The sequence below is a fragment of the Periophthalmus magnuspinnatus genome, chromosome 16, assembly GCF_009829125.3.
Source record: "Periophthalmus magnuspinnatus isolate fPerMag1 chromosome 16, fPerMag1.2.pri, whole genome shotgun sequence".
Taxonomy (NCBI): domain Eukaryota; kingdom Metazoa; phylum Chordata; class Actinopteri; order Gobiiformes; family Gobiidae; genus Periophthalmus; species Periophthalmus magnuspinnatus.
The window spans coordinates 488,631-501,467 of record NC_047141.1 but is presented as its reverse complement, the minus strand read 5'-3'; the positions used below and the strand labels follow the sequence as shown (position 1 = coordinate 501,467).

Sequence of the window (12,837 nt, the reverse complement as noted above, 5' to 3'; positions counted from 1 at the left end):
CCCGGTGTTGCATTCTCAGAGTATGCTGGAGGAATAAGACATACGATCTGTAATGCCTGGGCACCGTCGACGGGATGGCTGCTACGCAAATAAGTGGAAGCTATTTGAGGAATGGTGCAGGAGACATGGACAAGATGCGGTGCTCTGTTCAGTCTCTGTCTGTCGCCTTTGACATTAAAGGTATATGTGTCTGTGATATCTTGCTGGCACAGTGGCGTGAACAGTAGCACTGTGGGCAGTGATAAGAACATTTCCCATTTCTTGAAAGGTGCCAGATGGCTTCATCCACCTACACAGCCAGTGGCTCCATCATGGGATCTTTCATTGGTCCTGGAGATTCTGCGGACTCATCCATGTGAGCCTACTGCCCAGGCAGCCATTAAGTGGCTGTCGTTTAAGACTGCATTTCTCCTCGCCATGGCTTCGGGTAAGCGTGTGGGTGAACTGCAGGCTCTGTCTGTCAATGAGTCCTGCTGTATGTGGCATGCTGATGGCTCAGGTTTAACTCTCTGGCCTAATGTCTCTTTCCTCCCTAAGGTCTTATCTTCTACAGGTACCCTAGGTGCATTACCACTCCAGCTGGCGAGGTTTGGCACGGAATCTACCACAGAAGCTTTACGCAATGTTCACTCATTGGAGGCTTACATACAGGTTATGGCAGTTATGCGATGGTTGGAAAGTCTGTTTGTGTGTTATGCCGATCCATGTAAGGGTCGGGCTCTTTCTACACAGTGCCTGTCTCGGTGGGTTGTAGAGACCATTAAACATGCTTATGCCTCACAAGGGCGGCTGATGCCCAAAGGTATGAGATGCTATTCAACCAGGAGCCTTTCTACCTCCTGGGCTGCCATGCATGGAGTTCCCCTGAATGTGATCTGTGCTGCGGCCTCTTGGACCTCACCCTCCACGTTTGCCAGATTTTACCAGGTGAAGCACCACCTCTGGTGGTCAGAAGGGATGAAATAGAATGAAAGTTACGTATGTAACTATGGTTCTATGAATCCCGGATGACCGCCAGAGGTATCTGTCCCTTGGAATCCTCCTGCCCTTGCGAGAAGGTTGACTATATAGCCTCACATGGGTCACTGGAAGGTCATAGGTGAATTTGTTGTTATTAAATCTCGACCTGCGGATGCGCAAGGGTGATCATTCAGAGATTGAAACACCGCCTCTGGCAGTCATCCGGGATTCATAGAACTGTAGTTACACACGTAACTTTCGTTCATGTGGCTCTAACATGTGGGACATGTACTTTGGTGCTGGTCAATGGAGAGATTTCTGCACAAGCAGAGCTGCTTTAAAGTCTATTCTCTGAGCCACAGGAGCCAGTACAGAGATCTGAGCACAGCACGCATGTGTGAAGTACTTCCTAGTTCTTTTCAGGACCCCAGCAGCAGCGTTCTGGATGTACTGCAGCTGTCTTAGAGCTCGTTTGGAGAGCCCAGTGAACAGGCCGTTACAGTAGCCTAGCCTACTGGAGACAAATACATGGATAATTTTGTCTAAGTCTGGTTTTGATGTGGCTCTTTTGCATCTACACACTGATCTATTAGATGCAGAGGCAGATTGAATCTACTAGTCCATATTCACCTGCTGCCAGTGAGACATAGATCTGAGTGTCATCGGCATAGTTGTGGTAAAACACATTATTACTGCGTATCACCTGGCCTAAGGGCCCTGTTGTTCTGACTGAACAACAGGGGTCCCAGGATTGACCCTGGGACCCCTCGCTGTTGAGGTCCCACTACTGCATAATATTACTCGAACTATTGCTTCCACTGATACTACTGCATAATATTACTACTACTACTAATAATACTTTTGATACTTGGCATAATACGACTACTACACATACAGACACAGACCCAGGAGCATTTATTTAGATGCTTTTATTGAAGAAAAAGATGATTTTGTGAATGGTGACAAGGGGCGGGGCTTAACTGTAGCCGTCCTTCTCAGGCTGCGATTGGCCCACAGACGAGCAGGGAGGGGCAATGGGCACTGGCTCCACCTTCAGTTTACCTGGTACAGAAAAGAATAGTTTATTTCTGGCATATTCCTGATTTAGTCCTGGTTTAGTTCTGGTTTAGACTTGTTTCGGAATTGGTTAGGTCCTGTTTCAGACCTGTCTTGGACCTGGTTTAGACCTTGTTTAGAGTTGGTTTAGTCTTCTTTCAGACCTGGATTAGACTTGGTTTAGACCTGGATTAGACTTGGTTTAGACTTGGTTTAGATTCAAATCTGACTGAGTCCTGGTTTAGTCCTGGGTCAGTTCTGGTGTAGTCCTGGTTTAGACCTGTTTTAGACCTGGTTTAGTCATGGTGTAGTCCTGGTTTACCTCTCAATTTTGGGGCTAGTTGGTTCCAGAAGGAGCACTCTTTGGCTCTGAGTCCCTGCAGGGATCTGAGGGCAGGGCTTAGCTCTAAGTAAGTGGGTGTGGCCTCAGAAGGAAAGACATGCCCCCAGCGTGGCAGGATGGACTCAGGGCGAACGAGGGACGGGTTTGGGTTTCTGTGGGGGAGAAAAACTGGTTAGAATCTTGGTTCAGTCCTGGATCGGTCCTGGATTGGTCCTGGATCTGTCCTAGTTCAGTTCTGTTTCAGTCCCGGTTGGTCCCAATTCAGTCCCCTTCCAGTCCTAGTTCAGTCCTGGTTCAGTCCTGGTTCAGTCCTGGTTCAGTCCTGGTTCAATCCTGGTTTAGTCCCGGTTTAGTAATGATAATAATGATCCACTGTCCCACAGTTTGGTGTGGAGTTTCAGCTCCCACAGATGAATGCTGCCATTGTGTCCTTGGGCAAGACACTTGACCCACTTCACCCCTCGTGTGAATGGGTCAGTGGTTTCTTGGTGTATAGTACTCTAAGTGCTTTGAATATGGAGAAGCACCGCTTTAGCATTTACCATCTCTTTGGTCTTTGCTACATCAATTTTTAAAAAGGATGATTCACACGTGTGGAAATGTGACACCACAGAACCAAGTTCAGTGTTTGGGTCCTTTAAAAGTGACACAATCATCTGCAAATGTGAATATGTGCTTGACCAGTGCATTGGCTTGTCGTTTGTGTACAGCACAAACAGGAGCGGTGAAAGGCCAGCCGGTACACTACTGACTATAGTCCAGGTTCAGTACCGTTTTAGTCCTGATTCAGTCCTGGTTTAGTTCTGGTTTAGTCTAAGTTCAGTTCTGGTTCTGACCCTTGGTGGATGAAGCTGGACATATAGGACATCAGAGCCTCAGACACTTTTCTCTCTGAGGTCGAGAAACGTTGAGAGCTGATTGAGCGAAGAGGCTCCCCAAACAGGAACTGCACATCAAGGGGAATGCGCACATCAGCCCTGAGTGAGAGAGAGAGGGACAGAGAGAGGGAGAGAGAGAGAGAGAAGAGACAGGGAAAGAGAGAGTGAGAGGGAGACAGACAGAGAGAGAGAAAGAGAATGAGAAAGACAAGGAGAGAGAGGGAGAGAGAGGGAGAGCAAGAGACAGAGAGAGGAGACAGAGAGAGAGAGAGAGAGAGAAGGAGAGAGGGAGAAGGATAGAGAGAGGGAGAGAGAGAGTGACAGTGACAGATAGAAGGAGAGAGGGAGAGAGAGAGAGAGAGAGAGAAAGAATGAGAGAGGGAGAGAGAAATATTTAAGTTTCTTCTGAAAATATAAGTTTAGACTGGAGTCTTTTGACTGCAGTGGGTAAATGGGGAATTTTATTTTGTAAAGGTATAACACTGCATCTCTCAACTGACAATTGCCAGCGACAGCAATCAGAAAAGCCAGAGCGGAATGACAAATACTTGAATCTGACTGGTTGAAGAACAGAACAGAAAAACAAGCCAAAAATCAAACATTTGATTAAATCCTGCTGAGAGAAAAGCACAGATATATTTCTTCCACAAAAACACTGCTTCTCTCTTGTGACTGCATGTCACAAACTAAACACTGTGTTTCTGTGGAAATAGGCTCAGGTATGTTTGGCTCCGCCCACACTGCAATGCTCCATTAGCGCCCCGCCGACCAACCCTAATGCAACAGCGGGTGTGTAAACTCACAAATATTGAGAAAATCCATCTTACTCTGTGAGGCCCATAACACACACCCATAAGACGAGTGAGCCCACAAGAGGGCGGAGCTGCTGAGTGCCACAAGAGGCCGGAGCTGCTGAGCGCCCTCACCACATCTGCTGATACAAGTCTATACTGCTGTGGAATAGGGTTTGGTTAAGCACGAGAGCACTCTATCAGTGTCTGCTATCTGTCACCTCCCCCAATCATGTGCGTCACCTGCTGGGCGGAGCCTGGGTCATGTGACTCACCTGGTGGAAGGGGCCTGGGTCATGTGACTCACCTGGTAGGCAAAGCCTGGGTTATATGACTCACCTGGTGGGTGTGGCCGGCTGGTGGTACAGGTAAACTTTAGCTTCAGTCTGAGCCCAAACCTGAGCCATCTTCTGAGACGGACACACCACAAACAGGTCTCTGCAACAAGAACTGGTTTAATCCTAGTCTTGGTCCTAGTCCAGGCCTGGTTTAGTCCCAGTTTAGACCTAGGTTATTCATAGATCAGTCATGGTTCAAAATTGGATTAGACCTGGTTCAGGTCTAGTTTTGGTCCTGGTTTAGTCCTGGGATAGTCCTAGGCTAGTCCCAGGTTAGTCCTGGGTTATTCCTGGGCTAGACCTTGTTTAGTCCAAGTTTAGTCTTGGTTTAGTCCAAGTTCAAACCTAGTTGCATTGTTGAGCGCTCTGGAGAACAGGTTATATGCAGAGGGGGTGGGGCTGTGGTCCAGGGAATAGAGCCAGGATGCGGCCTCCTTCAGCAGGTCCCCGTTTGGACCTTTAGTCTGGTTACGATCCGGGTCCAGCCCCAGGGACTGGACCAGAGCCTCGTAGAAGACCGTCTTAGAATCTGCTCGTCCCGACAGCTCCTCAAACCTCTGCAGAATTGAACCACCAACACTTTTAAATACATCACATCTAAAAAGTAAGTAATGTCAACAATAGTTTGAACTCAACCCTGGAGATGGTTAGTCCCGGTCTAGTCCTGGTTCAGCCCTGGTTTAGTCCTGGTCAAATTCCTGTCTAGTCCTGGTTCAGTCCTGATTCAGTCCTGGTTTAGTCCTGGTTTAGTCCTAGCACCTTGATATTTCTGGCTCTGCTGATGAGTCCATCATGCTCAGAGGTTCCCAGGAGGAGGTCGACCTGGTGCAGACGTCGATCCAGAACCTGGTCCAGTTTCAGGACTGGACCCCAGGCTCTCAGGGGTCCAGTCTGGGCCAGGATCCTGGTCTGAGCCTCGTTCAGTCTCTGAAGGTCCACTTCCTGAAGGAAGCGTGTCACATGACCAACATCTGTAATGTCACCGTTGATGTCACAACCCAAGTCTCGTGCCAGGTCAAAGGTCAAGCGTCGAGACTCAGACTCGGACCGAAGAAGGCCTGGAGAGAAGACCGAGCCCCCCTGGGACACAAGACCGGGTTAAGTTCTGGTTTAGGACCCTCTGCTCCTCAGCTCTGCTCCTGTCCTCTTCTCCTGTCCTCTGCTCCTGTCCTCTGCTCCTGTCCTCTGCTCCTGTCCTCTGCTCCTGTCCTCTGCTCCTGTCCTCTGCTCCTGTCCTCTGCTCCTGTCCTCTGCTCCTGTCCTCTGCACTCTTCTGTTTTAATGTTAATTTTATGATGATTATTTATGTTTTGATTTGTGTGATTTTGATGTCCTTCTTATTCTGTAAAGCACTTTGAATTACTTTGTGTACGAATTGTGCTATACAAATAAACTTGCCTTGCCTTGCAATAGTTGGAGATAATTTACCATGAGTCTTTTGAACAATGGTTATCCAGATGTACTCATGTAGTAGTAGTGGTAGCTGTAATACAATATTACATAGAAACAGAAATGAATACACAGTAGCAGGAGTAGTATTTGTAGTTTGTTTGTTTGTATTAGTGTATGCATTTGTAGAATTAAATACACAGTAGTAGTAGTAGTAGTAGTAGTAGTAGTAGTAGTAGTAGTAGTAGTAGTAGTACTATTTGCAGTACTAGGACAAGCAGTATTAGTATTAGTATATGAGTAACCATGAGGAGGAGTCTTTTGAAAAGCAGGTGTCCAGGTGAGCTCAGGTAGCAGTAGTAGGAGTTGTAATACAATATTATGTAGTAATAACAGTAGTACTATACTCATTATTAGTACTACATACACAGTAGTGGTAGTAGTAGTAGCAGTAGTAGTATTTGCAGCACTAGTATAGTATAAGCAGTATTAGTAGTATTACATGAATTACCATGAGTATGAGTCTTTTGAACAATGGTTGTTCAGGTGAGCTCAGGTGCACACTGAGGATGTCCGCTCCCTGACGCTCCGCCCCCGCTGTCACTCTGTCTTTATCTCCGCCCACCAGGTGAATGTGGGCGGAGACCCACTGGAGCACCGCCTCCTGGTCCGAGAGCCCGGCGTCCGAGAGTCCGAAGCCCAGAACCGAGCTTCGATACGGGGCCATGACCACCACCATGTCCCCCTGAGCAGCCAGGAGGGAAGCATCCAAGAAGCCTGCATATATGACGGACAAATATGAATATTTATATTATTATAATTCTACTAACAAACATACTTTAACAGTGTAAACATGAAGTGATAGTTGTCAAGTTAACAGCTCCTTTTACCTTTAGTTCAGTACAGATTGGCAATTCCAGGTCTGAAATCATCCAAATGATTCAAGTGAAAGTGTATGGACTAAAAAATAACAGTGGAGCACTTTCTGTATTACCACATGACATCACAAGGTGGAACAGAGTTTTTTGTTTGAGAGAAGAACTCAGCCTAAATATGCAGGGTTTGTGTGTTAAACATGTGTGAATGAAACAAAACACAACTCCAGGTAAGTTTGTGATGAGGAAACTACATTTACACGGATCAAAAAATAGTGTAATAAGGGGCCTTTAAACAGGAGAGAACAGTTCAGGAAGCCTTTATGTGCCTGTGTGTCCCTGACTGTGTGTCCCTGTGATGCTGCTCAGGCTGTTACTGTTTATTTCACCTGTGCTGCACTCACATCATTACTGTGCTAACGTATACACCATAGTCTGTGTAAATAAGTGCACTGGGGGAGTGTGGTGTTACCCATAGGGTTCAGCTCCAGCTCATCATGGCCAACAGTTACAGCAGGTAATCTGAAAGCCAGTTCCATATTTGGAATTCCAATTGTGAGTACTATAGCAACCAAAGAGCCAGTCAGGAGGTAATGCCCCTTCCCGCAGTTACAGAGAGGGGCCACAGTTGTTCAATAGAAAGTGAATAATAGCCAGAGTCGATGGAGCCAAAGCATGCCCATGCTCACTTCCTGTTTGGAATGTGGTGGCTAGCGGGTTAGCTATGTCCATTTATATAAACCGAATAAGGTTTATATTGTGGTTATTTATGGGGTTATGTGATGGGGTCTTGTGCTTGTATGCCTCTATAGTTATAATGTCTGACACCCGTGGATCATTATGTTATAATTTGCACATTTTAAATCAAAATATTTATCTAAAACAGCTTAATAAAAGAAATAAGTCTGCTGACTTTTGCGTTAGAAAACAGCGGTGCCCAGTGGAAGCTGACAGTGCCGTAAATGTCATCACAACAACATGCTGCATGCTGTCTGCACCCCCTATCGATAGTGATGATTTTCATTTATACCAAAATTACTATGCGTTGCTGCTGTATCCTACGAGTATCACCGATTAAGAAAAGAAAACTGGAGAAGGACGTGCGTACGTCACAGTGGGCATGTACGTCATAGTGGGCGTGTATGTCACAGTGGGCATGTACATCACAGTGGGTGTGTACCGGTGGAGGTGAAAACAGGGTTTGATCAACAAAATGGCATCTGGAAAATAGTCGATTAAAGATTACTCAAACATGAATCACTCCAAATACAAAGTCAAAGGCTCAATGAGAAGAAACAATTAGAATATGCTTAAAGCGGTTGAAGACATGAATAGAGGAGAGGGTGATAGGAGTAGAGGAGAGGGTCACAGGACCAGAGGAGAGGTTCGGAGGATCAGAGGAGACGGCCAAGAGGAGGAGAGGTCATAAGAGCAGAGTAGGAGAGAGGAGAGGGTCAGAGGAGTAGAGAGACAGAGGAGCAGAGGAGAGGGTCATAGAAGCAGAGGGAACCACCTAGGAAGCCTGCATATAAAGAAGGACAGTATTTATTTATTACATTAGTAACTCTTAATGAAACTACAGCAGTGTAAGGTTTAAGTGCAGTTCTCTTCCTGACCTGAGGGAGCATTGTAGAAGAACACAAGCACAGGTAGTGCTCCCCTCTGGAGACGTGGCGTAAACACGTTCAGGTACAGACAGTCCTCGCTCACCCCGCTCTCTCTCTGACCCGGCTCCACGCAGGGGGAGCGGGGCTCCACAGCCTCTAGAGTTCCCGTCCAATCAGGGGGCAGGGCAGGGCCAAAACGCAGTGATCCAATTGGAGGACGGGCAAAGGGAATGCCCAGGAACTGCACCACGGATCTAGTCAGGGCCGAGTCCACGACCACGTCCACGGTCCGGCCCCGAAGAGTCCGAGATCCGGGAAGGTCCAAGGTCTCGCTCTGGACCCGACGATCTGAGAGGCAAGTGTCAAACACAGACAAAGGCCCATCACAGACATAAACACACGAGGGGTTTTAGCCTGACAACATTAGAACAGGGATTTCAAAATAACCTAATATGGGCATATTAGGTTATTTTGAAATGATTTTGAAATGTGGAACAGAGGATTTTGAGCTTTGGAGATGTAAACCGACTAATAATAATGCTGGATAACTCAAATGTGTATGACTGAAACAAAACACAACTCCATTTCTGTTTTTAAGGAGGTAACAGCATTATAACTTGACTTAAAGCTTGCAAGAGTGAGTTTTGTGTAATATAGAACCTTTAAAATCCAGCAAAATGGAATAAAAACTTAACAGGTTATAACATTTCAGAATGTTATAATTTATAGATTTTAAATAAAAGGTCTTGCGGTCATTCGTTTTCATAGAGCTTTCAAACTTTTTTTTTATATTAAAGTAAAAGGTTTGTATGATTCTCTCATTTTGACTTCATCTGGTGGATAAAACCTGCTGTAAATATAAATGATAGGTTTACACAAATCAAGAAAGATTTTGTGAAGAAAGATTTGGCCCAGTGTACTACATGGCTGCTAGGTAACAGTTATGGAATTCGCGAGCTGATTTCCAACCAGGAAGTACAAATTTAAACCTAAACCTGAATAAACTGGGACATTTAAAAAACAACAACAACTTTTTACTAAAATCTTAAATATAATGATCTTAACTGTTTTAGTCAAATGAGTTTAGTCAAACCCATCAGAGGCACTTTAAGTCTATTGACCTTATTCTGTCCTGCCCTTTCTCTGTGGTGGCACTTCCAGTTAAGCAGAATCCAATTTGTTTTCATGGAGAATTTGGTAAAAGTTTTGGTGCTACAATCTTGAAGTAGCATAGATTTGTGTAAAATGTTGAATGTTCATGCGATGAACCCATCACACTGCAGCGATTCTCTGGAGGCTTTAAAACAGCTTCCTGTCTGGATAGAACGCATTTAATGTGGACACACGGACACTTCCCCAGCAAAGTCAATGGGAAAAATGAACGGTGAATGTATTTCCAGAACCGAGTAGAGCTCCATCAAAGTCCTGACACTGCAGCTGGTGTCATCAACATTCTCTGGGGGTATGATGCTAACGGTAGGCACTGCTCTTTCTGAAGCTCTGTTACTTAAGTTAAACTTTAATCTGAGCTTTATTTTACCACAGTCTTACCAGAAGTGAATGATTTAGCTGGAACTACAACAGTTGAGCTGATTTGTGCTGTTAAGTTTCTCTCAAATAACATTAGTCATAAGTTAGCTATATAGCTAGCTGTATAAGAAGGGGGGCGGTGGGTGTGTTCCAATTACAGGGGAATCACACTCCTCAGCCTTCCCGTTAAGGTCTATTCCAGGGTACTGGAGAGGAGAATCCGTCCGATAGTTGAACCTCGGATTCATGAAGAGCGGTGTGGTTTTTGTCCTGGTCACGGAACACTGGACCAGCTCTATACTCTCCATTGGATGCTCAAGTGTTTGTGGGAGTTTGCCCAACCAGTCCACATGTGCTTTGTGGATCTGGAGAAGGCATTCGACCGTGTCCCTCGTGGTGTCCTTTGGGAGGTGCTCTGGGATTATGGGATCCGGGGCTGTCTGGTCCCTGTATGACCGGAGCAGGAGCTGTGTTTGCATTGCTGGCAGTAAGTCAGACTTGTTCCCGGTGTATGTTGGACTCCGCCAGGGCTGCCCTTTTTCACCAGTTTTGTTCATTGTATTTATGGAAAGAATTTCTAGGCGCAGTCAGGGGCTAGAGGGGGTCTGGTTCGGGAACCACAGGATCTCATCGCTGCTCTTTGCAGATGATGTTGTCAGCTCCTCCAAATCCGAGGACATGGTTCTCAACCGAAAAAAGGTGGCTTTTCCTCGTCAAGTGGATGGGGAGTCTCTGCTTCAAGTGGAGAAGTTCAAGTATCTCGGGGTCTTGTTCATGAGTGAGAGACGGATGGAGTGTGAACTTGACGGTGGATCGGTGCAGTATCCACAGTGATACGGTCGCTGTATCGTGGTAAAGAAGGCGCTGAGTCGAAAGGCAAAGCTCTCGATTTATCAGTCAATCTACGTTCCTATCCTCAACTATGGTCATGAGCTCTGGGTAATAACTGAAGGACGTAAACGTCATTGCTCATAATATCAAAGATTAGACTAAAAGGAGGTTTAGGACTTTCACGCAGCACTGCACAAACACACTCCATCTTTGCCCTATCGCATAGAAAAGAACGTACTGTGACAATAGATAGATTGTGTAGCATGTCCTTCCAGATTGAGCTGTTGCAGATAACTCTGGGCCCTCTGCGCCAGTGGGGCGCCTGGAGGGTAGAGGAGTGCCAGAAGGAAGAAGATGTCCATGCCCAGTTACTGAATTCATGATTTATGTTTAAATGTGGCGTTCGGGGTCAAGCACTCAGATCAAAACGGGACTGCCCCTGAGATCTCCGTGCACGTACTAGGGACAGCAATAACGCCTGACGTGTATTAGATTGGATGTATAGGGAATAATAAAACTCGAGTGATTCTACTCTCTGGTCTCCAGTGATTCTTCTGATCGGATTAAAGGAACATGCTTACATAACCGAAAGGGCAAGATCATGGATAGAAGCGGCTGAAATGGGGTTCCTCTGCAGGGTGGCTGGGCGCTCCCTTAGAGATAGGGTGAGGAGCTCAGTCACATGGGTGGAGCTCGGAGTAGAGCCGCTGCTCCTCCACGTTGTGAGGAGCCAGCTGAGGTGGCTCGGGCATCTGTTCAGGATGCCTTCTGGACGCCTCCCTAGGGAAGTGTTTCGGGAATGTCCCACCAGGATGAGGCCCCGGGGAAGATCCAGGACACGCTGAAGGCACTACGTCTCTCGGCTGGCCTGGGAATGCTTTGGGGATCCCTCCGGAGGAGCTGGAGGACGTGTCTGGGGTCAGGGAAGTCTGGGAGTCCCTGCTTAGAAGGCTGCCCTCAATCTAAAATCTCTTCCCAGTATAATGGCACTGCAAAGTATCAATTCTAAGGAGGCAGGGCTTACCTGTGCGCACGTATACCTGGGGGGCGGGCTCTCGGATGGTCAGCTGACAGGATGAGGTGGGGCCACAGACCCTAGTGTCCGGATACAGCAGACAGCGAGCACCAGAGTCCAAGACTGAGATTGAGACTGAGAAACAGGACTCAGACTGCTGACAAGCTAAGGACAGAGACCAAAGACAGAGGTTAGACCAGAGACCAGAGACCAGACCAGAGACCAGGGACCAGGGACCAGGGACCATACCAGATACCAGACCAGTGACCAGAGACCAGAGAACAGAGACCAGAGACCAGAGACCAGAGATCAGAGATCAGAGATCAGAGACCAGAGCAGGGACCAGAGACTTGGTTTAGACCAGGTTTAGAGCAAAGTCTGGACTAAACTCACCATGGAGGCACCAGTCCAGCGTCTTCTCATGGTCTGCGCTTATGTCACGGCTTAGGTGGATGATGTCATAGGTGGAAAGGGCAGGGTCTACGAGCAGGTGGGCAGGGCCAGAGACTGGACTCCAAAGATCCCGGGCAAGACTGGTGCTGGTCTGAGGCAGGCTGAAGTCTGGACAAAGACCAGGGCTAGAACTCCACTGATGCACAGGCTTCATGTACCAACCCAGAGGCTCCGGGGACGTCCTGAGTTCCGAGGGACTGGGAGAGACCGGGGATAGACCTGGTTAAGACCTTGTTCAGTCTGGTTTAATCCTAGTTTACACCTGATTTAGTGCCACTTTAGTCCTGCTTTAGTTCTGCTTTAGTCCTGGTTCCGTCCTGGATTAGTCCTAGTTTAGGTCTGGGTCAGTCCTGATTTATTCCAGGTTTAGCCTTGGATTATTCCTGGTTTAGACCTAGTTCTGTCCTGGTTCAATCCTGGTTTAGTCCTGGTTCTGTCCTGGTTTAGTCCTGCTTTAGGCCTGCTTTAGTCCTGGTTCAGTCTTGGTTTAGTCCTGGTTTAGTCCTGGTTCAGTCCTGGTTCAGTCCTGGTTTAGTCCTGGTTTAGTCCTGGTTTAGTCCTGGTTTAGTCCTGCGTTAGTCCTGGTTCAGTCCTGGTTTAGTCCTAGTTCAGATCTGGGTCAGTCCTGATTTATTCCAGGTTTAGCCTTGGTTTAGTCCTGCTTTAGTCCTGGTTCAGTCCTGGTTCAGTCCTGGTTTAGTCCTGGTTTAGTCCTGGTTTAGTCCTGGTTTAGTCCTGCGTTAGTCCTGGTTCAGTCCTGGTTTAGTCCTA

At 46.9% G+C, this 12,837-nt stretch overlaps 2 protein-coding genes across 2 annotated transcripts in view; one reads left to right on the top strand and one right to left on the bottom strand.

Annotated features, from left to right (window-relative positions):
* The window catches only part of mat2b (methionine adenosyltransferase 2 non-catalytic beta subunit), a 220,739-nt gene that overhangs the window by 131,095 nt on the left and 76,807 nt on the right, over positions 1-12,837 (top strand). The gene's annotated exons all lie outside the window — the stretch shown is intronic.
* Positions 1,878-12,837, bottom strand: part of tg (thyroglobulin) — a 40,253-nt gene continuing 29,293 nt past the window's right edge. Inside the window, exons 35-44 of the mRNA XM_055227631.1 lie at positions 12,007-12,263; positions 11,623-11,778; positions 8,247-8,585; positions 6,267-6,532; positions 5,126-5,446; positions 4,712-4,923; positions 4,368-4,466; positions 3,196-3,336; positions 2,339-2,511; positions 1,878-2,022 (exon numbers count right to left, since the gene is read on the bottom strand). Of these exons, the coding sequence (XP_055083606.1) occupies positions 1,937-2,022; positions 2,339-2,511; positions 3,196-3,336; positions 4,368-4,466; positions 4,712-4,923; positions 5,126-5,446; positions 6,267-6,532; positions 8,247-8,585; positions 11,623-11,778; positions 12,007-12,263 (2,050 nt within the window). The 3' untranslated portion in view covers positions 1,878-1,936. The remainder of the gene's footprint in view (positions 2,023-2,338; positions 2,512-3,195; positions 3,337-4,367; positions 4,467-4,711; positions 4,924-5,125; positions 5,447-6,266; positions 6,533-8,246; positions 8,586-11,622; positions 11,779-12,006; positions 12,264-12,837) is intronic.